General features: G+C 41.0%; 2 protein-coding genes across 2 annotated transcripts; both read left to right on the top strand.

Moving 5' to 3' along the window:
• Positions 1-4,685: 4,685 nt before the first annotated feature.
• lrrc8c (leucine rich repeat containing 8 VRAC subunit C) lies at positions 4,686-14,140 on the top strand. The gene is given in 6 exon segments (XM_034531770.1): positions 4,686-4,835; positions 8,821-8,964; positions 10,389-11,124; positions 11,127-11,386; positions 11,389-12,411; positions 12,413-14,140. Coding segments are annotated over 5 exon segments (2,385 nt in total). The 5' UTR covers positions 4,686-4,835; positions 8,821-8,826; the 3' UTR covers positions 12,641-14,140.
• Positions 14,141-15,242: 1,102 nt separating this feature from the next.
• On the top strand, positions 15,243-20,645 carry lrrc8db (leucine rich repeat containing 8 VRAC subunit Db). The gene is made up of 2 exons (XM_034531197.1): positions 15,243-15,486; positions 16,422-20,645. Exon 2 carries the CDS (start codon positions 16,424-16,426, stop codon positions 18,977-18,979), a length of 2,556 nt encoding a protein of 851 aa, XP_034387088.1. The 5' UTR covers positions 15,243-15,486; positions 16,422-16,423; the 3' UTR covers positions 18,980-20,645.
• The last annotated feature ends 6,386 nt before the right edge of the window (positions 20,646-27,031 follow it).

The following is a 27,031-nucleotide window of genomic DNA, read 5'->3' as shown; positions in this document are numbered from 1 at the left end:
GCCCTCCAAGTTCTACTAGTTACATTTAAAGAGATGATGTGATGGATATGCGGAGATGGAAAGCGAACGATAATTTGCAATACAGTTTACATTATTAATGCAATACATCAGACCTGAACTATCCCTTTGTACTGGCAGCAGCAGAGGGAAATATTAAAAACCTCAGTCAACGTGCTGTTCATAAGTGGGTCCCTGAATCCATACCATTGCATCCTGTGGTATGTTCTGTATTATAAGAAAAAATAAGAATTGTATTTTACAGTGGGAACTTTCCATATACAGTATAACAAACAATGATGTTATTATTCTGTCAGTAATACATTGATATTGTGTAGCTTTGTGTTTACTTTTTCTGATATTTCTAATTCACCTATTTGTATTATTATTTTATTATAATTAGAGTAATTAGTTTATTTAAATTATTAGTTGTGTTGGATACCTGTAACACACACACACGCACACAAACCACCGTATGCAGGCACACACACACACACACACGTGTGTACACAGATATTGAGCTTCTGTTTCTTTCTTCAAACACAATCTTTCTATGAACTAGGGAAGATAGACAGGGGGTGTACCAGGTTACTGCCGCTGTTGTTAGATTGAAGTGTCTATTATTTGTCTACCAAGATTCCTGCATGAATAGTATTATAATCTGTCTTTTTAATAAACAACACAGACAGGGATGCATTTCACCCATGTCTTGTATCATTCTGCTTGTATGTTTCTTCCTAAAATGCTTCTGGTTTTGTTCTGTATTCCCACAGGAAGAGAAAGCGTGTCACCATGATGGCCGTATATCAAGAAGCCACCCAATGCCTTCATATTATTCGTGAAGGAGGACAGGCCAAATTATGTGCCGAAATGAACACCAGGGAGAATGCAGTGGTCAACACATCCTGAGACAGAAGGTATGTGTACTTGCTCTGTGAGACACTCAATGCTACACAACCTTCCTGACAGTTTGGTAAAAGACTCTGCAGATGTGCTTGTTCTTTATTGATCAATGTAAGAGTCAACACAGCCTTTTAAAAAACTCTTAGAGTGTCAATGTAAATGTGTCAAATTATTCTAGAGCTGTTAATGAGGCTGTTATTAAAACGTACACCATTAATAGTGAGACAAAAATCCTGCTGCGCTAGTGCTCTCCATCATCTTAATGTTTCAGGTGCAGCATGCAAAGAATATTTTTCAACTAACTATTTCAGCTGTTCATTGCTTTTAATCAAATATTACCAAACTATTAACTGTTTATCCATTAATTTTAGCTAACTGTTAGCTAAAAGTAATGCATAGCTATTTCAACTATATATCCATTACTATTATCTAACTATTTCAACTATTTATCCATTACTTTGAGCTAACTGTAAAAGTAATGAATAAAGAGTTGAAATAGTTAGCTAACTTTTAGCTAACTATTTAAACTTGTATCCATTACTTTTAGCTGACTATAACCTAACTATTTCAACTAGTATCCAATACTTAAGCTGACTATAATCTATTTTAATTGTTTAACCATTAATTGTATCTAACTATTACCTGTTTATCCATTACTTGTAGCTAACTATTAGCTAACTATTTCAACTGTTTATCCATTACTAGTATCTAACTATTAGTTAACTATTTAAAATGTGTATCCATTACTATTATGTAACTATTATCTATCTTTTTCAACTTTTTATCCATTGCTTTGAGCTAACTATTATCTATCTTTTTCAACTGTTCTATTTGTTTCAACTGCTAACCGTTAGCTCACAATGTGTATCTATTAGTTAAAGCCAACTATTACCTAACTATTTCAACTGTTTATCCATTACTTTGAGCTAACTGTAAAAGTAATGAATAGAGTGGAAATAGTTAGCTAACCTTTAGCTAATTATTTCAACTTTCATCCATTACTTTTATTTAACTGTTAGCTAAATATTAAAATGTGTATCCATTAATTTAAGCCAACTATTACCTAACTATTTCAACTGTGTATCCATTACTGTGAGCTAACAGTTAGCTCAAAGTAATGGATACACAGTTGAAAAAGATGGCTAATAATTAGCAAAAAAGTAATGGATAAACAGTTGAATTAGGTCATAATGAGCTCAAAGTAATGGATAAACAGTTTCAGTGAACAAAAGGTTTGGTAGTGACATGATCATTTTGATAGTGACAAAATGGAATGGTGAGTAGGTTAATCCCATCCTTTTGAAATAAATGTGTTGTGTGAACTAAATGGTAAACATGTAGATACCATAAGACACCAACATGCCAAAAGTAATTAGAAAAAGTGTAGAAGAGAGACTGAGAGAATACAGGCAAAGAGTGAGGGATGACCCAGTGAAACACCAATAATATTTAAGGAAAGAAAGAGAAAGAAATAAGAAGGAAAAGGAAGAAGGAAAGTTGAAATGTATCAGCGATTTATCCAATGGAGGAAAAGACAGCAAAAGCACAGGGTGTTGATGAAAAGATAGAGACATTTTATAGGGCTTCCACACCACCTAGCACTTCTAGTGAGGCTGATCAGACACCAGAGCATAGACTCGGAGACAAGAAAAGGAGAAGGGCAAAAATCTGTAACTACAGACGCTAGAGCAGAAGGTCAAAGACATGCAGAAGAGGGAAGCAACATGTAAAAAAAGATGTCAGTGGTTAAGGTTGAGGTTGACATCAGACAAGTCAAAGTGTTCCCCAAGAACGAAAACGGATGTACAGAAGTAGAGTTCCTGCTTATATCAGAAATACAAGCAATACTTATCATATCTCGCCCAATGTCCTTTTATTTTCCCCGTTATCTGTCTGCAGGTGCCCTTGAGGTCAAGTCATGCACAACATTGGGCGAAACCGCTATTATCGGCCACGACTAGAGGACAAGATCTTGTACACAGTGGACAAGGTCGTCACCTTAATCCCTCCACCAGAAAATGTCACACAGAGGCATGTCCAGATCAGCCCAAGTGTTCACAGCAGTATGTGAAAAACTATATTTGTGAATGGATTTGTGATGGCGTCTGACACTGAATCCCCTTAAACATAAAGTACAACATAATATGAGTTATTTGTCAATGTTTTCTTTTACTCTCTTTTACTGAACCCACTTCGGTAATTTTCCATTGATAAGTATTGTTACTGGTAAAACTAAAACAATCTTTAAAAACAAAATTATATAGTTTCATTCTTTAAAAAAAGTAGTTCCTTGAAAAATGTTTAGTTTTCATCAAACACAGTTTGTTTTCTACTGATGAGTTTAATGTAGATCCAGATGATAAATGTGCTTCGACATTGTCTATGAGATTATAAATTAATTTCTGGAACCATTGCTCGCTGGGGTAGACTATCCAACTTTTAAATACAACAGAAATGCTGAAAATATTTTTTTTCTTAGAGCTTTGTGTGCAGGAAATAACGACAGGTCGACCTAATTATTGCAGACAGAAGGTAAACAAAACCAAAAAAGCTTGAAGTGGCCATTTGTCGGAAAAAAAATCAAGACTAAAATAAAGAAGGGGCCACTGACGCAGCACCGGTATGTTCAGGCAAAATACCCCCTTTCATGCAACATTTCCATGTTTCATATAATTTATTTAGCAATAAAAACAAGCAAGCAAAAACCCAAATAACAAAGAAATTAATTAAGAAAAATACAAAGTTTATAATAAATCTAATCTAAATAAGCTAACTAAATACTAAAAACAATCTAGAACATTCTGCAAGACATTTTGACAGTGTGGCTGCTATGCTGACAATAATACCAGTAGTAAGATGTATCATTGAAGTACATTTGAGATATCGCTTCTCTTATCTCTGCATTCGAGATTCATAATCATGGAACACCGGAAGTCACCACTCCCGTCATTTCTGTATGACCAGCGTCACTGGTCACCAGGGTGATAGGGCAGACTAGCTGTTTAGACTAGGAGTGAATTATGTACAACAACCTGTCAACGCCCTGCTTCCACGGCAAACACAGTGAGTCCAATCACCAACATATTATTATCAACAGAGAAAAAGACTCTGCAGTTCACAAAATGTAACAACTGTGTTGTTTTTATTATTATCTTAATGATAGTAATCATAATAATGATGATAATAACAAAGATATATTATTATTAATAATCATAATGATGATATTTTGTAATAAAATACATTTTAAGTTCCACATTCCTTTAGAACACACACACATTATTAAGTTATAGTGTTAATCTAAGTTAATACGTTAAGTGAAGCTTGGTAACAATTACAATCAACTCCAACTTTAAATATTAATAAATAGCTTTGTGATTTAAAATCATAAGCCTGATAACATTTCTTAGAGATACAATTTCACTGCCATCCATTTATATTTAAAATCACTTGTAATATGTTTACATTTGTTTCAATAAAGTAAGGTAGTTACACTTACATACACACATCATACATGATAACAAAAAAAGGTACTTGATCACTCGGCTGAAAGGCAACACGAGAAGCCGACAGATATTCATAAGCACAAAGGACAATGGTACTGAAGCTGTTGTGTCTGCGAGTATTATTATTAGCAGACAAACTACTCCCGTTGTTGCCCTTTCCTCCCCTCCGCCGTCTCATAAACAACATTCACCACCCTCCAGTGAACCTCTCTGCTCGGGCTTCTCCACGAGTCCACGCCCCTGTGTGGCTGACTGCGGGCTACATGCCTGCATGGTCTGGCCGAGGATCCAGGAAGGCTGACGGACGGAGAAGAGAGAAGAAAAAAAAAAAAAAAAGAAGGGGGGCGCCGCCAACATCATGATCCGAAACCTCGTCGCTTGACAGAAGCCGAGCCCTCACATCCTCCAGCGTCAGCTCTCACCTAACGCAAGGTAAGTCTGCGATGGAGGGGTTAAACGGGGGAGCGCGTTCCGTCCCGACGGACACAGATAAGACATATAGCGTGACGCGCGGTCGCCGGAGGGCTCTCGCCGACCGCTTTGCGCCGCGATTACCGTTAGTTTACCTGGTTGTATTCACAAACAGACGGCCGTCGTCAATGGGAGGCTACGCATTCGTTGGCGTGCGTGAGCCTTAAAAAGCCGCGTTCAAGAGCGGTCAGCCCTCACCCTGGGGTGTCCTCTGAATCCTTTACCGGGGAGCTCCTAACCGGGTTACGTGCTGATCTCAGGATGAATCTGGACTGGATTAGCACCTTTTGTTTAAAATGGTAAAGCAAAGTCTATACAAGTGCGCCTCATTAATAACACCCTAGATGTTTTTTTTATTTGTATTTCTGCAATGCGGGTAGTTTTTTCTGCTTCTGCTTCTCATCTATATCTTTAACGAGACAGGGTTTTTTTTTTACGCCTGGGGCTGGGTGTGTTCCAAACAAGTCTGTTTTGGGATATCTGGGATTCAGACACATTTCCTGTCAGGAAGGGACAAGGATATGGAGGGTCAGCTCAACTCAATGGCTGACTCATCCAGTGCAAAGACGGGTTTTTTCCTATGGACCCAATACAAACTGCAGGCTTTCCCACTTTGACCCAAACGCCCCCTGTTTCTCTGTGTCACTTCTTTTAATTTTCCATGAATCCACCCTGTTATTACCACAGTTCAAATCACCATACAGTTATGGAAACTATTTTTATTATTATTAGCTATCAGTTTAAGAACTCAGTCTCCAACCCTTAAAGGGGTATCCACCAATTTCACATATGAGGGATCAGTTTACTTGTACGTTCATAATACTTTTTAAAATAGAAAGCCTGCATTACAAGCTGGAGATGTAGGGTTTGGAAGATTTTGGAGGCGTCGAGGTTCCTTTAGTAAATCACGGTCCCACAAAATTCCAAACCACAGGTTTAAAACTGTCAGCACAGACATCAGTGGACAACGTCATGTTGACTATTTTCCCTTCTTTGACACAGTTCCTCAACTCTGGATAACACCGCGAAACACTGGTAGTAGAAGTATTCAGATCCTGCGTTAAAATGTACTTAAAGTATCAAAAGTAAATGTATGTTGAGCTGCTCGGTTCAGAGGGCCTGTATATTATGTTGGATTGTTCAGGTGGAGCTCTCATCAACTACTTTGCTGAAATGCCACAAATAAATATATGATCCTCAAAAAATAGCTTAATGCTGTTAATTAACTTCTTAACTATTACTGGCTGCTTTTTGCATTAATTACCTCGTAGTCTGTACCGCAATTGATCCGTAACACTCTCCCCTAACAACAAAACAGGGATTTTGAACTAAAGTTGGTGACTCGTAAGTGAGATAACTTGTCCATCATCGCCACCTCTCAGCATTCAGCAGTGTGTCGATAGAACATTTCACATTTGGGGAAAGGTTGGGAACCCCTGATATTAGTTTATCTTTTTTGTGTATGAGCTGAATCTTAAGTTATCACAATAGCTGTCAAGTGCATGTAATTGACTGAAAAGTAAAATGTTACAATGTTGTGGAGTACAAGAATAAGCAACCATGAAGCTCATGCAAAAATAGAAAAAGACCTTGTCAAGTAAAGTTCAAGGGCCTCAAATTGTACTTAAGTACAGTGCATAAAGCCTATTTATTTATCTTTATTTTATTTACCTAATTATCAGTGTAGAATACATTATTAACACTTTTTATAGGGACTATTTCTTTAAAAAGTAGTTCCAACAATAACTGTTCCCGGCAAGGTCTCGGAATGACCCAAAGTAACTTTTCCTGATCCGATGTGAGGTCCTGGGACAGGGATGTCGTATGTGTACAGATTGTAAAGCCCTCTGAGGCAAATTTGTCATTTGTGATATTGGGCTGTATAAAATAAACTGAATTGAATTGAACTAGATCATTGTTTCTGCAAACAGATGTTGCTATTTAACTTTTTAGTCAATACTAAAAACAAAATTCCATTGAGATGGATATCTGAAAACCTTAACACAAAAACTGTTCGGGCAGACAGATACAACCAGTGAGGAGTGAGGAAAATGTTTTTGGCCCTTCAACCAGTTCAGTGTAAACATCCCCCGAATGCATCCTGCCTGTTGTCATGACACGAAGACGGAAGAATCAATAGAAATGGTTAATTGAACTATCAAAACTGTGAATTCTTCCAAAAAGCCCCCAGGCTTTTAGTAACCTAGTCAATGTTACCTTGCAGCTAAACTCATTAATAATGAACTGAAGTTTGAGTGTAGATGTATTCAGCTATTGACAACACTTGGCACTTTGGCACCCTGGAGCTGCAGATGATAAGAAAAGAAAAGAAAACTACATTATGCTCTGGCACCTTGTGGATCTTTCATTATACCGGCATACCTTTTTAGACACATACAGGAAATGTTTGTATTTAGAAGGTATTTAAAACTTTCTTTTTGCATTTTTATTGTTTCGACCAGCCCATTAAATGCATCATGATATGATCATGTTAAATATATTTCACACTGAGATGTTTTACCACAAACAACACCGGTGCTTATAGAGAACTTTTATCAACGAGGCCTTTTAAATTTGAATGACTGCAGCCAACCTACTGCCAGACAGACGATAGGAACAGGACACTTGCAGCTGTACTAAGCACTTTACAAGAGGTGAGCACACAGAGTGTGAGCAGAAAGCTGCATCAGGGACACACCGCTCTTTTTCATGCAACATTTTGATAACAAAGACACTGATTTAATAGTCTTTTAAGACATTAATAGCTTGACTACCATCCAGGTGTTTGTCATTGTGTACACTGTAAAGCCATTTTTCAAACATTGTGGGCTTCCTGGTCTTTGAAGTTAATGTCCTAACACAAGCTCAGCAAAATGAGTAATTTGTTCGGCCCCGACTTACCGACTAGTTATGTTTGTAAAGTGTCTTTGTTTAATGTCGGAGCACCAGTAGAGAGGGGACTCATCGGTTTGAGGAAACATTCTGTAAATCCACTGGTCTGTTTACTATTACCAAAGAGGACACAGTGGAAATCCAAGGTTCATCGGCGCTCTGGGAAAGGAGTATTTGGGTTTTTGAGTCCAAGAGCAAAGCTGCATTCATACCAACTCAGGCGTTGCGGCGATTGATGCACGGTTGTGCGGTGATGTCTGATGGGCCATTGAGTGACACTCATTTGATCGAACCATTTGGTTTGAATGGCCCACTGATCGCCGGTTTACGCGATTGGCCACAGTGGAGGTAAAGTCAGGTTGCATTTGTCTGAAAGTTGACTACATTTCAACTTTCCCTCGCAGGCCCCTCTGCTTCGCTGCAATGCCTGATCAGGTGTGAATGTCTGATTTATACTCTGTAGATCTCGGCGAGCTCTGAAAACCATCTTTGCGCAAGCTTTTAAACGCATGCGTTTAAATGAGTTGTAAAAGCTTGCCGCTTCGAAGGTTGTGCACAGAAGTGCCCTGAGCTAATTGCTAATAGCAACAGGCTCAGCGTGACAATGCTAACACGCTGTATGTTCACCTTCTTATCATTTAGCATGTTGTCAAGCTAACATTCACACAGGGGAGGCTGTTTGGTATGACATTGGTTGAGGCACAGCTGTACTTGGAGCTGAATGCTAACAGCATGCTAACATGCTCACTAAAATGCTGCTGAAGAAGGTGTGGCTTGACCACGTTCACCCTCTTTAGCACAGCTTGTGAGCATGCTGACGTTTGCTACTTAGCATCAAACACAAAGTACAGCTGAGGCCGATTGGAATTTGCTTAATTTGTGCAGATAGTTGGGCAACAAAAGTTTGAACTGATGGAGGCGCCAGATGAAAAATTGAGGATTGAAATAATTACGATTCATGTTGACCACGATTGCAATAACGACATCGTTCTTTTTCCCCCCATTGAATAGACTGAACGTGATATGGGACAATTTTCCACTCTTTTGTTAACAGGGCATCATGATTCCCGTGATGGAATTCCGTCAGTTCTCTGAACAGCAGCCAGCGTTCAGAGTCCTGAAGCCGTGGTGGGACGTGTTCACCGACTACCTGTCTGTAGTCATGCTCATGATTGGTGTCTTTGGATGTACTCTTCAGGTCAGTGACAACGCCTCACCAAGATGTCCCTACTTTGGTGAACAGGGGTCCTTTATGGGTTGCATAAACTTATGTAATAGCTTCGTAACGCTTGTGTTTCCACCGTAACCATCTGTTCGAAAGTAAAATTTAGCTAATGCATGCTAATGTAACTTCAGTTTAAGTTCTCCTACTATTTTTGTTGGTACATCTAGAGGGATTTAATTCACTCGGGCTCTCCGATAGAACATTACTGCCCTGCCTTGTGCATTGGCAGCAGCTCAAAAGCACTAATTCATTGCTTTTACAACCCGGACTGTGTACAGAAAAGGGAGCATTCAGCCCAACAAGAGTTCACCGGTGGAAACATTTACCCACCCAGCCCCTTTTAGTAAACACAAGATTCCAAACTCCTGTGGCCTGGTGTTTAACCTTTCTCTCTGTGAGGAATAGCACCGTTTTTTGGCTCTCGCGATCCTCTGCAGTGTAAATCCTGGAAATTATACCAAAACATTTTTGGGAAAAACTATGAACAGGATATTATCAGCGTTGGAGCAGCTATTGTTTTCCACTCTCACTGTAACAGTGTTTGGACATGACCGAATAGTTAGTGCGTCGCGCGGATAATTACTTATGTGGCCAAGTTTACATTATAAGTCAGACCATTATCAACATGCCACTTTGTGTAATTACTTCACACAACATTCCCCGCATTTTGAGTTAAAGGGAGAAATACAGAGAGAGAGAGACTGCAGATCAGCTCTTCGGAGACCTGAGCAGACCTGACTTTTGCATTTCAGTCTGTGATGTGCTGCAATACAGCTACATTGGCGTTAGTTTAGTAATAATGTCCCCGCATTCACTCTTCACTAATGAAGTTTGTTTGCACTTAACATACGTCAATAATTTTAGATCATCTGACAGTTTAGAATTAGACTGCTGACAAAGTGCACAAAATCTCTCCCCATCAAGCATGCGACCATTGAATTAAAGTGTCCATTTCCTGTTGTTGTAAAATGAAGCAGCTGCTTTTCTCAACTTTTACTGTATGGTAAACACTAAAGCCAGTTCTTGTTTACTGATGCCAACTTTTGGTAAATATTCACTATGTTTACATGCACTCAGGACACTGGGTTTATCAGAGAAATACAATTACTCAAGTAATGGCCTGGTCACTCTAAATCCTTGTACACACGCAGGAAGTTGAGGTTACTTCATTTACCTTTAGCACAGTTTCGAAGCTCTTCGTTGGCAGTGAGTCAATGCATTATTGGGGATGGGAAGGAGCTGATGTAGTGTGCTGCAAGACTTCCTGGACGGCGATACCTCGGGTTATATTTGGTTTTCTGCCAGGTACAAAGGTGTGTTCAGGGGGCATGTTGAGCCCAAAAAACAAAAGCTGCAAACTAATCTGTCTTGTTTCTTTCTCACTCATTCTGTTTTAGGTAATGCAAGATAAAATCATATGCCTTCCCCTGAGAGTCTCGTTGCTCCCGGTGAACAAAAGTGAAGTGGAATCAAAGTCCCTGTTACACCTGCAATCCAATATTTCAACCCCACCGAGAGAAATGACAGGTCTGAAAACTGATCTGGATCTTCAACAGTACAGTTTCATCAACCAGATGTGTTACGAGAAGGCTCTGCACTGGTATGCCAAGTACTTCCCTTATTTGGTTCTTATACACACTCTGATTTTCATGGTGTGTAGCAACTTTTGGTTCAAATTTCCTGGCTCAAGCTCTAAAATAGAGCATTTCATCTCCATGCTCGGCAAGTGCTTCGACTCTCCCTGGACCACACGAGCTTTGTCGGAGGTGTCCGGAGAAAATACTGAGGGAAAGGAAGATAAAAAGAGCTCCACTTTGAGGTCCACCATCGCGTTGTCTCCCGGGGAAGGAAGTCTGGAGAAGACACAATCCCTCCGGTCGATCCCGGAGAAAATCGTGGTGGAAAAGCCATCAGCAAGTGCTCTTGACAAAAAAGAGGGCGAACAAGCCAAAGCTCTTTTTGAAAAAGTGAAGAAGTTCCGTTTGCACGTTGAGGAAGGAGACATCCTCTATCTAATGTATGTTCGGCAGACAGTGTTCAAGGTGTTCAAATTCCTCCTGATCATTGCTTATAATAGTTCCCTCGTGAATAAAGTGCGGAATACAGTGCTTTGTGAAGTGGAGATACAGGACATGACGGCTACAAAGACTTTAAATGTAACCACACAATGGCTCATCTGTTTTCCAAGCTGTCCTACTGTTACCTGTGTTTGGTGGCCGTCTATGGCTTGACAAGCCTTTACACCTCTTACTGGCTGTTTTACCGCTCACTGAAAGAGTACTCCTTTGAGTATGTGCGACAGGAAACCGGCATCAGCGACATCCCAGATGTCAAGAACGACTTTGCTTTCATGCTGCACATGATTGATCAGTATGACCCGCTGTACTCAAAAGCGGTTTTGCCGTTTTTCTCTCCGAGGTCAGCGAGAACAAACTGAAGCAACTTAACCTCAACCACGAGTGGACCGCGGAGAAGTTGCGTCAGAGACTGCAGACTAACGGCAACAACAGACTTGAACTTCAGCTCTTCATGCTCCCTGGGTTACCCGACCCTGTCTTCGAGGTGACGGAGCTGCAGTCCCTCAAGCTGGAGATCATCAACAATGTCACCATCCCTGCCTCCATCTCGCAGCTGATACACCTACAGGAGCTGTCGCTTTACCAGTGCTCTTTAAAGTTGCACACAACAGCTACCTCGTTCCTCAAAGAGAACCTGAAAGTGCTTCGTGTGAAATTCGATGACAACAGGGAACTTCCGCACTGGATGTATGGCCTGCGCAACCTCGAGGAGCTCTATCTCACTGGGTCTCTATGCCCTGATGTCTCCAAAAATATAGTTCTTGAGTCGCTGCGGGAGATGAAGTGTTTGAAAACTCTCTCCCTCAAGAGTAATTTGACAAAAATACCCCAGTCCATAGTGGATGTCTCCAGCCATCTGCAGCGGCTGTACTTCCACAATGATGGCTCTAAACTAGTAATGCTTAACAACCTGAAAAAGATGACCAACCTGATCGAGCTGGAGCTGGTACGTTGTGATCTGGAACGCATCCCGCACGCGATCTTCAGCCTGACGAATCTGCAAGAGCTTGACCTCAAAGAGAACAACCTTCGCTCAATAGAGGAGATCATCAGCTTCCAGCATCTTCGAAAACTAATTTGCCTCAAACTTTGGTACAATGGCATCATGTATATCCCAGAGCACATCAAGAAGCTCGGCAGCCTAGAGCGCCTCTACTTCAGCCACAACAAGATCGAGATATTGCCTTCGCACCTGTTCTTGTGCAACAAGCTTCGCTACCTGGACCTGTCCAACAATGACATCCGGTTCATCCCTCCAGAGATTGGAGTCCTTCAGAGTCTACTGTATTTCTCTGTCACCTGTAACAAAATCGAAAGTCTACCAGATGAACTGTTCTTTTGCAAAAAAGCTCAAAACGCTAAAGCTCGGCAAGAACTCACTGTCCATACTCTCGCCAAAGATTTCCTACTTAGCTCTACTGACATACTTGGACCTCAAATGCAACCACTTTGAGAGTCTGCCACAAGAGCTCGGTTGCTGTCGTGCTTTGAAGCGCAGTGGTCTTATTGTGGAAGAGACAGTGTTTGAAACTCTGCCTTCAGATGTCAGAGACCAAATGAAGGCTGAGTGAGATGCCTTATTGCAGCCGCAGTGCCTGCTGTCTACCAATTCAGAACATTCATTTTCTATGAACTCCTTACCATACTTTCACTACTATTAAGTTATTTTTCCTGTTTCCTTCACGGAGGGAAAAATGACTTATTCATATAATGTCACAAAGATTGTGGTTGCAACAGGGTTGCTTGTTATGTTTTTTTGGAGATATTATCCAACCACAAATGCTTCTTAAAGGAACAGTTCTCTCTGAGAGTTAGCTGCTAGCTTAGCACTAAGACCCGCCAGCACCTCTGAAGCTAACTAATTAACACGTCATAGCTTGTTTGTTTTATCTGCACAAAAAAGTAAATGTAAAAACAGCAAGTTGTGGTTTCATGGGTAGTCACATGCTGGACTCAGCTTTGGCTTGGTGCAGTTCCTGGAGTCTCTTAATTAGGTAATACTTTTATTTTGATACAATTCCTTTTGATTCAATTTTAACAATGTCAATAGCAATTACCTTATGCCTTAAATACCTTATACTAATCATTTCTTAAAGGGGAATGGGATTTTTAATAATGAGAACAAAAACAAATCGGAGTACAATAACCAAGTGCAAACATAAATACAATTGTCCGGCATTTTACATAAAGACTATGAATAAATAATAAGCCCCCTTAAAACTTTCAGGTTGTGGTATTTTTAAATGCTGGAGGTTACTTGTGTGACACTTTTGCACTATTGTCACAAAAAGTGCATCTTGCTGTATTTTTATCTGCAGGCGAAAAGTAGCGTTGCATCCCGCTACGTTTCCCTTCTGCCATTCTTTGACGTTTGAGGTGGAAGTGTGCAACTGTGCGCCAGGTTCTGGTGCCATATTGGTTGTCATGTGGCAAGAGCCAGGTGAATATGTCAGGGTGTTTTTGGCAAAAACATTATACAAAAGTAATGAAAGAAGAGAAAGAAGTGATGTAGCCATCCACATTTGTATTTATTTATATATATCGATACATCAATATTTTTCTGAAAGAATCAACAACAAATGAGGAGTTTATAAGTATCAAAGTAGCAATATCACAGTATCAATCTGCACATCCCGACTCCTACGTAGTGAGATTGAGAGATGCTGGTAGGAAGTCAAGCTACTTACATTTTCTTCTAGTCTTTATGCTAAGCTAGCTGTCTCCTGGCTGTGGCCTCAAATATAGCCTGTGTGATATCGATCTTTTCATCTAACTCTCGGCCCGAACGCAAAGAAGCATTTTTCCCTGGATTATGTTTGAATGCATATTTCCTGTCACTGCTACATGAAATAATTTGATTACTGAATGTAAATCTAAACTGAATACCTCACTTAGGGTATGTTTAGGTCAGTAGCCTTAAGCTGTAATGTATACATCTACTGTTGCCCTTATTTTCTTCAAGAGACTGTTACATCTCATGGATCGCAGCTGGGGAGATGCAAAAACAAAGCATATATCTCACATAAGTAGGCTTACATGTAAATCTTGGCTGAACAATTCTGTATCTGAAAGATGCCAATTTAAAGTGCATTAACTTAAAGGACTTGTCACACTGGTGGTTTCTTTCTTTGGGGGGGGGGGGGGGGGGGGGGGGGGGGGGCTCTTGAAATGTGCACAAGTGCGGCCTATTACAAAAATGTTTTATTAGAAACCATATTTTTTCAAAATGTATTTATTTGTGGGTGTCTCATCTTAGGTTGGAATTTATTCAAGCTCTAACAGCAGAAAAACTATTAAAATATATTTAATTACTTGATATCGGAGCAGAGGTGCTCATTGCTAAATCTTCCCACCAAAATGTAGAGCTTGTGGCTGCAATATAATTATTCCTAGAATAAATAAATAAACTGAATCTTTAATCACCAAATACATGCATATGAAGAAGGTATAAAGGGATACAAATATATACTTGCAAATAATAACTAAACTTACAAGGTATGTTGGGCTCTGCAAAATATGTAAATTATATGTATTATATAATTAATTATTATTTAATTTATTTTTACAGGAACAATGTACCTTTGGTCCACACAACTGTTACTGTCCCTGTGCTACCCAAATGGCTATTGTTCTCCTGGTGTCCCTTAGGGTGGAATGCACATTGTGAGCAAATCAACCATGAACAGGTGGCTAAAGGTGGCTTGAAATATCTGAAAAGAAAAACTATTGGGGAAAAAAAGCAGAAACAGTTCATTGGGTCATATAACCACACGATATTGTGCAAAGACAAATGAGACTTGCATGTAAATAATGTGTCTGTCTCTGATGACAAACAGGGATTTTACAGATACAGATCTACTTGCATTTAAGGTGTTTCCTCTGGTGAAAGGTGACATCTATTTTTTGGAATAACAAAAAAAAAGCTGTGATTTAAATTTAAATGAACTTTTACGACGGTCCCTAACGTCAGTGGGTCATCTCCTCTGCTCCTGTCAATTCATGTAAGATTTTTTCGAAACGCTATATGCTGTACACGGGCTTCCTCTTGCTGTGGAAAAACAACAACACGTGTCAACATCAGGATATATATTTATTCTGCACATTGCTGCAGAACTGTTATTAATTGGTGGTCACAGCGAAGACGTACCCGAGAAGCAGCGTGTGAATTACATCGAGCCGGGTACACTTCCAGCAGCCGGTGCTGCCGCGCCGGCTGTGTCAGAGCCAGAGGACCCGACCAATCTGAAGCGGAGTGGGGGGTAGTCAGGCTAAGCTGCTTACGGCCCGGCCAGCAGGCCCACGGTTGAACTGGTTCAAAGAATGGACGGCTTCATCACCGCGGCGAAACATGGCGTGTAAAAAGAGGCGTTGTTCTGTACAGCCGGCATCGACCTAACTGGACCAGACCTCCCTGCAGGTGCGTATCTGTGTGCGTCTTTAAGTGCCGGTCCACATTTCGGTTATTCAAGGGTAGCCTACATATGTAACCGCTGCGCTCCGGCCCCGTTATGTCAGCAGGTTATATAGCGAGTGTGTGTGTGCGAGTGTGTATGGGACGGGGGTTGGCTATCGAAGTGAGCCAGCGGCGAATTTAGGGCGCTAATGTAAATGTGAACGTGTCGTGATTGTCTGTGTCTGGCCCAGCTATCCGTGGTGCGTTTAAGGCTTCACGGACATCAGGCACACCTCTCGTTCTGTGCCCGTGAAAGCGTCGTTGCTGCTGCAGCCGGTCTCGTCTTGCTCCGCTGCTTAGTTCCAAATACTGACCTTCATGCTTTCAACACAGTATAATTCAGACAAAGCCGTGATGGTACAGATTGTATTAAGTATTTTCTATTTTTAGAGAGAGTAAATAAATATATATATATATTATTCACAACAATCTGTTCTCTATATCTGTCTTTGCCTAAAACCGGGGCACACAACCAGTGTATTCTTTACGGACCTCTGTGTCACATTGGCTCATCCTTACTGACAGGAAATATAATTTGTAGTGTGATGTACAATTGACCAGAAAAACCCCGAAACGCCTTTAAAATGAAAATACTAGAAACACATTGGAGTATAGTAATCAACATATCTCTGTAACTTTCAACAGTTTGAGCAAAAGGCATGGATTTATTACAAGGCTGTAGCATTGGATTTTATTGGATTACATCCTGGTTTCTCACATGAACAGGACCAATGAACAAGTCGCTGCAGGATGTAAACAGGATTATGACCAGTTGTGTTAGCAGCCTGGATATGTTGATCACCTTAATACATTCAATTATAAGTACAGTATTGTTATATGAAAATATTATTTTAGTGAGAGAAATCAAGCATGCTGGTAATTCATATTCTCTTTTGCAGGAATGTTCACCCTCACAGAAGTAGCCTCTCTGAATGACATCCAGCCAACTTATCGAATACTGAAACCATGGTGGGATGTCTTCATGGATTATCTTGGTATTGTCATGTTGATGTTGGCCATATTTTCTGGAACAATGCAGTTGACTAAAGACCAAGTAGTTTGTCTTCCCATTATGGAGCAAACTCCGGAGGGGGTTGGGGGCTTCTTAGGACCCCAACCACCAGAGACCGCTGATAGTTTATGGAACAAAGAAAGCGCCATTGGAGAGCAAGCTGCTCCTTTAATGGCTAAAAAGCCTCCCGATAGCATCGGCCCCACAATTCCCTTCCCCCAGTCGGGTACTTTTGGGCAGCCTCAACCTACAGGCGTTAGGACCAAACTGGATTTTCAGCAGTATGTTTTTGTCAACCAGATGTGCTACCATGTCGCCCTCCCTTGGTATTCCAAATATTTCCCATACCTTGCTCTAATCCACACTATTATATTAATGGTCAGTAGCAACTTCTGGTTCAAGTACCCAAAGACAAGTTCCAAAATAGAACATTTTGTTTCCATACTTGGAAAATGTTTCGAATCCCCCTGGACTACCAAAGCTCTGTCCGAGACAGCGTGCGAGGACTCGGAGGAAAACAAGCAGAGACTGGCTGGTGCGTCCTCCCTCCTGAAGCATCTGTCCACATGCAGCGAGGAGGGGAGTCCAAACCAGTCCGCCCCGGTGCTGACTAAATCCGGGGTCACGTTTTCCGCTGAGAAGCTCGTGAGTGAAGTCCCCGCCATGACCATACTGGACAAGAAAGACGGCGAGCAAGCAAAAGCCCTGTTTGAAAAAGTTCGGAAATTCCGAGCCCACGTGGAAGACAGTGACTTGATTTACCGGCTGTACGCCATTCAGACGGTCATCAAAACGGTCAAATTCATTTTGATCCTGTGCTACACGATGACTTTTGTTGCCTCTATAGATTTCGACCATGTGTGTGAGCCTGAAATAAAGCATTTGACTGGATACACCAAGTTTCATTGCACGCACAACATGGCGTTCATGATAAAGAAACTCCTCGTTAGTTACATTGCTCTCATATGTGTCTATGGCGTGATCTGTATATACACGCTGTTCTGGCTTTTTCGGAGACCTCTTAAGGAGTACTCCTTTGAAAAAGTCAGAGAGGAGAGCAGCTTTAGCGACATTCCAGACGTCAAGAATGACTTTGCGTTCCTTCTCCACATGGTCGATCAGTACGACCAGCTGTATTCAAAGAGGTTTGGCGTGTTTCTCTCCGAGGTGAGCGAGAATAAACTTCGGGAGATCAGCCTGAACCACGAGTGGACCTTTGAGAAGTTGCGGCAGCACGTGATGCGCAATCCTCAAGAGAAGTTGGAGCTCCATCTTTTTATGCTCTCCGGAGTGCCAGATGCCGTGTTTGATCTCACTGATCTGGAAATACTTAAATTAGAACTAATCCCAGAGGCCAGACTAACTGCTAAGATCTCACAAATGATAAACCTCCAGGAGCTGCATCTCTATCACTGTCCGGCCAAAGTTGAACAGACTGCTTTCATTTTCCTCCGCGACCACCTCCGGTGCCTTCATGTCAAATTTACAGATGTCGCTGAGATTCCTAGCTGGGTATATTTGTTGAAGAATTTAAGGGAACTGTACTTGGTTGGCAATCTGAACTCTGAAAACAACAAAATGATCGGCCTCGAGTCTCTGCGAGACCTCAGGCACTTGAACATTCTGCACCTCAAAAGCAACCTCACAAAGATCCCGACGAACATAACGGATCTGTCCCCGCATCTCATCAAGCTGGTCATTCATAACGATGGCACAAAGCTCTTGGTTCTGAATAGTTTGAAGAAAATAATGAATCTCGCCGAACTGGAGCTTCTCAACTGTGAGCTGGAGCGCATCCCCCACGCTATTTTCAGTCTGAACAACCTTCATGAACTGGATCTGAAGTCCAACAACATTCGTACCATCGAGGAGATCATCAGCTTCCAGCACCTCAAGAGACTGACGTGCCTCAAACTTTGGCACAACAAGATCATCACCATTCCCGTGTCAATTAGCCATGTCAAGAACCTCGAGACGCTCTATCTCTCACACAATAAGCTTGAGTCTCTACCCTCATCGTTATTCACCCTTCTCAAGTTAAGGTACCTCGATGTGAGCCACAACTCCATCGCGGTGATACCGCTGGAGGCTGGATTTCTGCAGAACCTCCAACATTTTGCCATTACAGGCAACAAAGTCGAGGTAGTTCCCAAGCAACTGTTCAAGTGCAACAAACTGAAGACCTTGTGTCTCGGCCACAACTGCATCTCCACCATTCCGGAGAAAGTTGGCCAACTCTCGCAGCTGACACACCTGGAACTGAAGGGAAACTGTCTGGATCGTCTCCCGGCTCAGCTCGGTCAGTGCTTCCTCTTGCACCGGGGCTGCTTGATCGTGGAGGATCATCTCTTCGACTCGCTCCCCATGGAGGTGAAAGAGAGCATCAATCAGGAATCTAGTGTTTCTCTTCCAAACGGTTGCAAGTGTTTAAGTGATGGACGGTAGTCACGCCCTATGTGGCGTTTCATCTTAATTTCATTATTTTTCTCTTTTTTTAATCGTGCCATTAGAAAAAGTTAGAGTACTCTATTGGTACACTTCATGATGTTTTAGCAACTTATAAAATGAACCTACCACAGCACATACAAGAACGGTACCACGGGAGAAATTTTAGATTAACTCCAGAAATGATCATGGTTTGTGTCATGTCGATATATATTTATATTATAATTGTTTAAGTTGATGTAGGGACATGGTAGCAGTTAAATAACTCTGCTTGTATTTTGTACCTTTCTTATGCAAAACATATCTACAGTGGACATTTGTATCATTTTGAAACATTTTGTCCCCCTTTTTATTTATTTTAATTTTCCTGACATGGACTTGATTGACTTCAACTTAGAGTTTCACTCAAATTACAAACCAAAAAATCTCACTCTCCTTCAATGGTATATAGATAGCCGTGGAAGTAGTTTTAAAATGTCTCAAATAAAATGGTTGTAAGTAGAATTGGTCCATGGTGTTCACAGCAATATTGTATTTACAACAGTAAAACATTTTATTTCCAGTAACAGCGTCCCAATTACCCTGAATAGAACATTGCAGTTTTTATTACACCTACACTTTACCAAAAGAAGTGTTCTTAGTGAAACTTGTTTACAGCAAGTGTGTTGATTATCCAGTGTGACTGGGACGTTGCTTCTGGAAGGAGACGTTGCTGTTGAAACATTACATTGCGCTATTATATAATTGTATTGGGATGGAGGCAGAAATCTCAGGTATGGATATTTCAAAACTTGAACAAATAAATATAATGAGCAAATATGTTTATTTTTGTTATTTGGGTAAAAAAAAAAAATCAATTCAAGATCCAATTGCCAGCTTCTCCCGTATTGTCGTATACACGCCTAGATCTAGTATCGTGGTCCTTATGCATTCCAATTTGAATATACTTGTAATATTTTTAACACACCACAGTGATGACGGCTCCCATTTCATCCTTCTCTCTACTTATGACATTTCATTTTGAAAAGTCTTTTCCGCCATTATTTTTGATAAGGTAGATTTTTCTTCTTCTTCTTCTAAGGAGTAGGCAGTAGATTGTTTCCTTTCTTGTGTACAGCCAACCCCAAATGATTTTGAGTTTTTCGTTAGTTGTACTTTTGCTTATGTTTAATTTGCCGAGACACCCCAGGTCAAACATTTTAAACTAATAGATATCGCTATGAAACTTCCCCAGCTGATTACTTACATAAAGTTGATTACTTTGTATTACAAGTTTTTTTAAATGTTATGTTTATATATACAAATGAGGCATTATCTCATGGTAACGTTGGATGCATTTAAGAGAAATCTACAGATACAAAGAGAGAAAGGAGTAAAATAAATACCTACATGTGTACTTGGTATGTTTTTTATTTTGTATTATTCTCTTCTGAAAAACAGATGTTGTTATAGAAGCCATATCACCCAAAATCTCAAAACTTTATGAAATTATGTTTTTGCCTGGGTGGCCTCGTTTAACTATGTTTCATTCATGTGTATTCAACATGTATTTTATGTGTTATTTGTATGCATTTATGATCTCATTGTCTGTTATCTGTTCTTCTCTCTGCACAGCACTTTGTAAACCTGGTTTTAAAATGTGCTACGTGAATAAAAATATACATATTACACTGTTATGATTACTATTACTCCCAACTAGAAAAATAAGCCCAAATGTATCTGCAAGGCTGCTTCAGCACCAACAATATTTGGAATTATTAAAAATAATTACAGTCAAACCGTGATGCCTGAAATACCAGACAGTTTAAAACCTTTATTACATTTTGTTTTGAAATTAATGTATTCTTTGTTAAACAACAGCGTACAACATTTGAATCATATTCTCCTCATTTAGCATATGATAACTGTTTAAGAACACTGTGTGATCAGGCCCAGTCTGCTTTGTTAACAGTTCATTTCATTATTCAAACCACTTATCCTATTCAGGTTCGCTGACATTTGGCGAGGGCCGGGAACACATAGAGACAGACACACATTCACACCTTCAGGCCATTTTAGAGTCTCCAATGAAGCTGCATGTCTTTGGACTGTGGGAGGAAGCCGGAGAACCCAGAGGGAACTGTAGAGTTGTAATGGTTTTTTATATATACTTGCACATGTAAATAGGAAAGTCCATGTTTTAAATTAATACATAAGAAAGATATGATAATCAATAAGGGATATTATGAAGAATATTCTGAAGGAATGTGTTTGGGAAACATGGGAGAAAAGTCACTGTCACTGTATACGTATTATTGTAACTGTATGCTGATTGTTTTATGTTTTATAGTTATCATAACTATAAAGATGACTCAGGTATGAATGAAATGTATTGATCCAAGGAGGCGTAGTCAAAGTAGTGGTCTCCCTAAGAGACTGGAAGAGAGGCATTTATTTGGAAGGAGCCCATCTTACTGTTTAGGGCCGAAAGGGAAGAGATAAGGGAAGTAGCATTGTGGTTTATTGCTTAGAGAAGTCCGCCTCCTTGTACTGATAGGCAAATAGCATGCTGTGTAGTTGAGGTATATGCATGCATACCTGATACTAACCAATGGAGAAGCTTTATGCTCAGTGTATGGATTGTACTTAACCTTTCGAAACTCTGTAAGGCGTGGCATTTGTCCTCTCACGTGAAGGCGGTAGACAGTTAACTATTTTAACAGATTTTTAATCATATAAATCGTTATTATAGCCTGTGGACCCAACGACACGTGAGCGCGCCCGGCTGGGACAGAAATATATGCTTATGATCCTTATTCTTTTATTAAATACTTTATATTTTAAATTACTGGTCTCAGGACGTCTTTCAAATCGGGGGAAGCTCAGAATTTCGGTTGAATTTAACAGAACCCACGCTGACACATGCAGAACGTGCAAACTCCACACAGAACGACTGCCCAGACCGTAGATCAAACCCGGGCCCTTATTGCTGTGAGGTGACAGTGCTAGCCACTACACCACCGTGATTCACGCTTTATTAATATCAACATCCTAAATTGCTAATACATTACGACCTATTAACAATATAACTGGGTTAGCCAGTTGTGGGTTGGATTCATTCATTCACACAATACAGCAGTGGTTCCTGCTGTCACACCTGGCAGAGATCTGCACCTTTTCTAGTTCAACATAATGCTTATAAATGACAGCATTTCTTTTGGCACATACTTCATGTGGAGTGATGTGACCATTTTCCACACTTTTGTTCCCCACAAGTGCGGTTCAGATTTGTCAAACTCAGATCAATTCCAGCAGGAGTTATTCCCAGTTGTTTCTTCACTTGATATCATCATGAAAGACTGTGGATGTGACAATTGAGGGCCTTTAAGTATAACTGAACACATTTCTTAGATAGTGTCGCTCTCTGGTGGAAATACATAGTTACTACATTCTGTAACAATCATTTTAGCTGTTGCTTTGAATTATAGTCAACTAAGTAAGATTAATTAGGTGAATGTGTGGGTATTTATATGCTTATATATATATATATATATATATATATATATATATATATATATATATATTTGTTTAAGTCTTATAAGACTTAACAACAGTGCTACTTATACAAACATACCTATGTATTTAGAGATTATAGTTCCAACATAAACTGTAATTTACTTAATTCGATCTGCTGACTTTAAAATATCTTAATATAGAATAGGATTTGAGAAATACATTTTAAATCACATTGCATTATACCATATCAGTACAAACATGGCAATCTGATGGTTAACATAACACAGTAAAACACCATGCAAGATTATTTCTAATTATATATTAGATTACATTTTGAACACATTTAAATACACTCACCCTTGAGGGATCTGTACATGTGTAAACAGACAGTTCATACATGCTGGTCAGATAATGCTCTGCTTACAACTACATAATACTGTGTTTATATACCTAAAAAAAAAGAGAAGAGCATAAATATAAAAAGCTATGAATGATAAATGTATGAGAAACAATCCAACGCCACACTTCAGCCTTCAGTTTATTTTAATGCATTTGCTTTTGAACACAGTTGTAACGCTATAATCTATTCAGATTAGTGCATATGTTTTTAGCTAGCGGGCGTTCTGTTTTAGCCTAGCATGCTTCAAAGCCGGTATGTTCTTTGCAATACATCCCCCCCCCCCCCCCCCCCCCCCCCCAACTCGTCAAATACCGCCGCATACACAGATTCTTCCTGAACATATGTATATACATGTATGAGGGGCAAAACAAAACGTCCTTGAGCCCGACTTTGATTGTGACCATCGTGCCATTCGGCTCCCCGGCTCTGCGCTGGGAGGAACGAGCACATGTCGTGAGCACTCTGGCCGAGCAGCAGCGGGAGGGGGCGCGTGACTCTAAGCCGGCCTGACACCGGGGTTGTTAGAAGTCCGCCATCAGGTGGATGAAGAAAAACACACCGCCCACAGTGCAGCCTTCATTACTCCCTTGGAATCAAGCGGCGGCCTTAGCACTCGTCACAAACACTTAGCGTGCGCTCTCTCTCTCGCCCCCCCGCCCCCACCTCCCGCCTGGCACCGGCGGCCATATTTGTCGTGGTCATCATGGAACCAATGGCCGCCAGCCCACGCCGCGAATTTGGGGACCGAGCTAACACGAATAGGTTGACTGGCTCCCCAATCTGTGCGTCTCCATGTGATCCAGAGCGTTGCAGTCTAACACATCGGCCGCCGAGACGAGTCATTGCTTTAACGACTTGCTGTGCGTTCCCCGGTTTGACGCCCGGCTCGTCCTTGGCAGACAACATATTCCTAGCAAACGCAAGGTGTTTATCGAGCATGATGAGCACTCGTGTACGCACCGATTTAGCGGCGGGAGAAATTCATGTGAATCGGGAACCAATTTCACCGCCAGCTTATTCTCTCTCCCTGGTATCTCCGGTATTAAGGCGTAAGCGTTTATTCGGTACGGCCTTGCTGCGAATTCTGTGGGATCTGCATGGGGCCTGCTGCTCCGCTGGTGCCCCCGAGGAACGCGGCAGATCTTCAGCGACAGCACTTTGTGAGCACTTGCACAGCTGATGAGCTGTAATTATGTTTTAATTATTTCTGTAGGGCATCATTCTCTCCCGACATGAACCCCCCCTCATCCCCCTCCCCGCTGCAAATTAAGACATTCGGTATTTTGAAAACATTTGGTGATGAAACTCTCTTCAGTCCACTAATTACTGCACAGCCTTGTGTCAGCACCCATAGATGGCGGCTTTGATGTCTACTGGCCGGGATGATAATCAAGGGCACAGATCGCATGCGATAGTCCGTAATTGGGACAAGTTGTTTAAAAAAAAAAAAGAAGAAAAAAAAAAAAAAGGGTGGGTGGGGGGGGCACCACATGACTTTGACGGTTGCTTTTACACAGCCACTGCTCCGGGAGACACTCACCCCACCCCCTACCCACCCCACCCTTCCCCCCCCATCCTGTGCCCACGGGTGAGGAAGCCTTGTCACTTATTAAGGAGGCTGTTGCCACGAAGTGACAGATGTCCTGATGTGATCTGTCTGCATCTTTGGCCTCCATCTGTCTTGTTAGTACAAATAGTTAAGGATTGGTGTGAGGAGGGAGCGTTCGTTTATGTTAAATGCATTGGAAGCTCTTGTTTGCCGAGACCGGCTCCCCTGGCAGTCCCTCCACAACAATCTCCCCAGTACTTCTCTTCCACGCCTTGTTTTTTTTTTCAAGGTTTTCCTGCCTCCCTCCACCACTTCTGCAGGCCCTGATGTTTCGGGTTCAGTGCCACTGAACCATCTCCCAATCTCCATCTTTTTTCGCTCCGCTACGCTCCCTGCTTGGCAGGGAGAGATTAGGGGCTCGGGTCCTGGGGTGCGTATCCCACCCTCTCTCTGGTCCTCACACCCTCCCTCTCTTCACCCATCCTGGGAGATTCAAATCCTTTTAGCTTCTTCCTCAGGTAAAATTGCCAAGGACCTTGTGAGCCCTAGGTTCCCCTGGAGGTAAAATCTATAATGGAGTTTTGATTTGAGCAGGAACAGCCTTGAAAATGGACTTCTTTAACCAGGTAGCTGCCTCGCAGAAGGTCAACAGTACTCCAGGTGGACACAACATGCCACAACTGTGTTAGAAAAAGGCAGAACAAAGGAACAGTTTTACTCCAAAGACAGTGACCTGTCGACACGGCTGTAAATACAAAAAATAACCAAAGCGATTATTCAGCTTTCCTATGAGCATCGGGTTACACATGAATCTCTGCTGGCAGAATAACCTCTTATCTACTCTCCTGTCCGTCATCGATTTATTACGGCTATATGTCATACTAAATGACTCCAAATGAATGCAATTACCAAAACACATGCACTTGATCAGTTTGCATTCAATCAAGTTTTTTCTTGCCACCTTGACTGAAAGACAGAGGGCACCAAAGCCTCAGTTTTGGAAAGACTGCTGTTCAAATCTGTAAGCGCTGTACAGACAAAGTTATCATATTAATATTATTAAATCCTCATCAGCACAGAGGATTTAAAGAGTTTTCTGTATTTACTGTTTGGTGTATTTTGTCATTTATTCTAACCGGGAGGGGTAGGGTTACAAAATATTTTATTTTAGTTGCCTAGGAAATAACAAAAGAAACAGGTAATACTACTAGTACTACTAATAATAATATTGATAGTATTAACAACAATAAATAATAAATATATTAAAAATAGGCATAGACAAAGCAATAATAATATTGAAAACAATAACAAATAATAATAACACTAATACTCATAATAATAACACGTCGGGATTTGCTGTATTATTCTGTTTATTTTTGTTTCATTCTAAATCATCTGTGGACACAGTTGAAAAGGTGCCATTTAACATGAATCACATGAACAGACAGTAAGCCTCATCACAACACCAGATGTTTCAAACGAGTGCTCGAAGAGTGACAGAGTTTGAGAATTAGACATTTCGCACAAATATGCTTCATTACCACTTTATTGATGTACCCTCTGCTGACGTTCAATTATTCATCAGCCACTCAAAAAGGAGAAAAAAAGACTGTTTGCTCTGCCTCAATTTATGCTCCGTATCAAAACAGAAACCGCAGCCCTGCCGCAGCTATAATCTTAGCTAATCAGCGTCATTTAATGCACTTAGCAGCAGTGTTTCAAATTCAAATGAAACACTTGTGCAGAAAAGCAATCGCCGTCTGCCCTAGTTCTCATCGATGGTGGGTTTGTCAAAGTGATGCAATTGGTCATTACCTCACATCAGACGCCTCTGAGACATAATTCTGCCTGACAGTTGGATTCGAGCTTTGACAGCCTCGAACTTGTTGAGTTTTCTCTAAATACTTGCCACTGCAATGAGTTAAACATCCCCCGGAGGCACCGCAGAGTTTTCCTTTTGAACAAACACCCGAGGGACGCCAAGCTGGGACTGCACGAGGAACTGGAGGTCTTACGGAGAGGGCTGTTTGGGTTTATCTAATGGTACAATGGGTAATTTTTTCTGCCACTGCGGAGGGAGGGGAAGAAAGCCTGATGAAAAGCGAGAAGGGAGTATGTTTAAGAGAGAATCTTTATCTGGGCTTAATATCCCATGCTCAAGCAGAGTGGAGGATTTTTTTGTTGTACAGATCTCTTTTGTCAGATCCTACCTACCCATGGAAGACCCAGGGGCACTCTAAGAACATACGCATCACCTAGATTTGCCTTCCAGCCCACTTCTCTCCAGCGATTGCACCCTCTCCCCGCCGGCTTCTTTGTGTAGAGGAGACAAAGCGAGCATTTTGGAAATCAAATCTCAGTTTGTCGGCTGTTAAAACTGGAGCAGACTTCAATTTGAATAGATTTATTTCGACATAATTGTTCTGAGCACGCACACGCGCAAGAGCCCCTCTCCTTCTGCGCTTTGCCTGGTTGTGATGTAAAAAAAAGAGAAATGGGGGGGTGGCTGAATCTCCCCGTCTGCACCATTGAGAATCCCTTCAAGGATGGCGAACGCTATCCTCCACGAGTCTCAAACTTATGTGCGATCAACACTGGCACGTTTAGA

Source organism: Cyclopterus lumpus, chromosome 4, assembly GCF_009769545.1.
Source record: "Cyclopterus lumpus isolate fCycLum1 chromosome 4, fCycLum1.pri, whole genome shotgun sequence".
Classification (NCBI taxonomy): Eukaryota; Metazoa; Chordata; class Actinopteri; order Perciformes; family Cyclopteridae; genus Cyclopterus; species Cyclopterus lumpus.
Note: the sequence above shows the minus strand (reverse complement) of the source record. Positions and strands in the feature narration are given on the sequence as shown.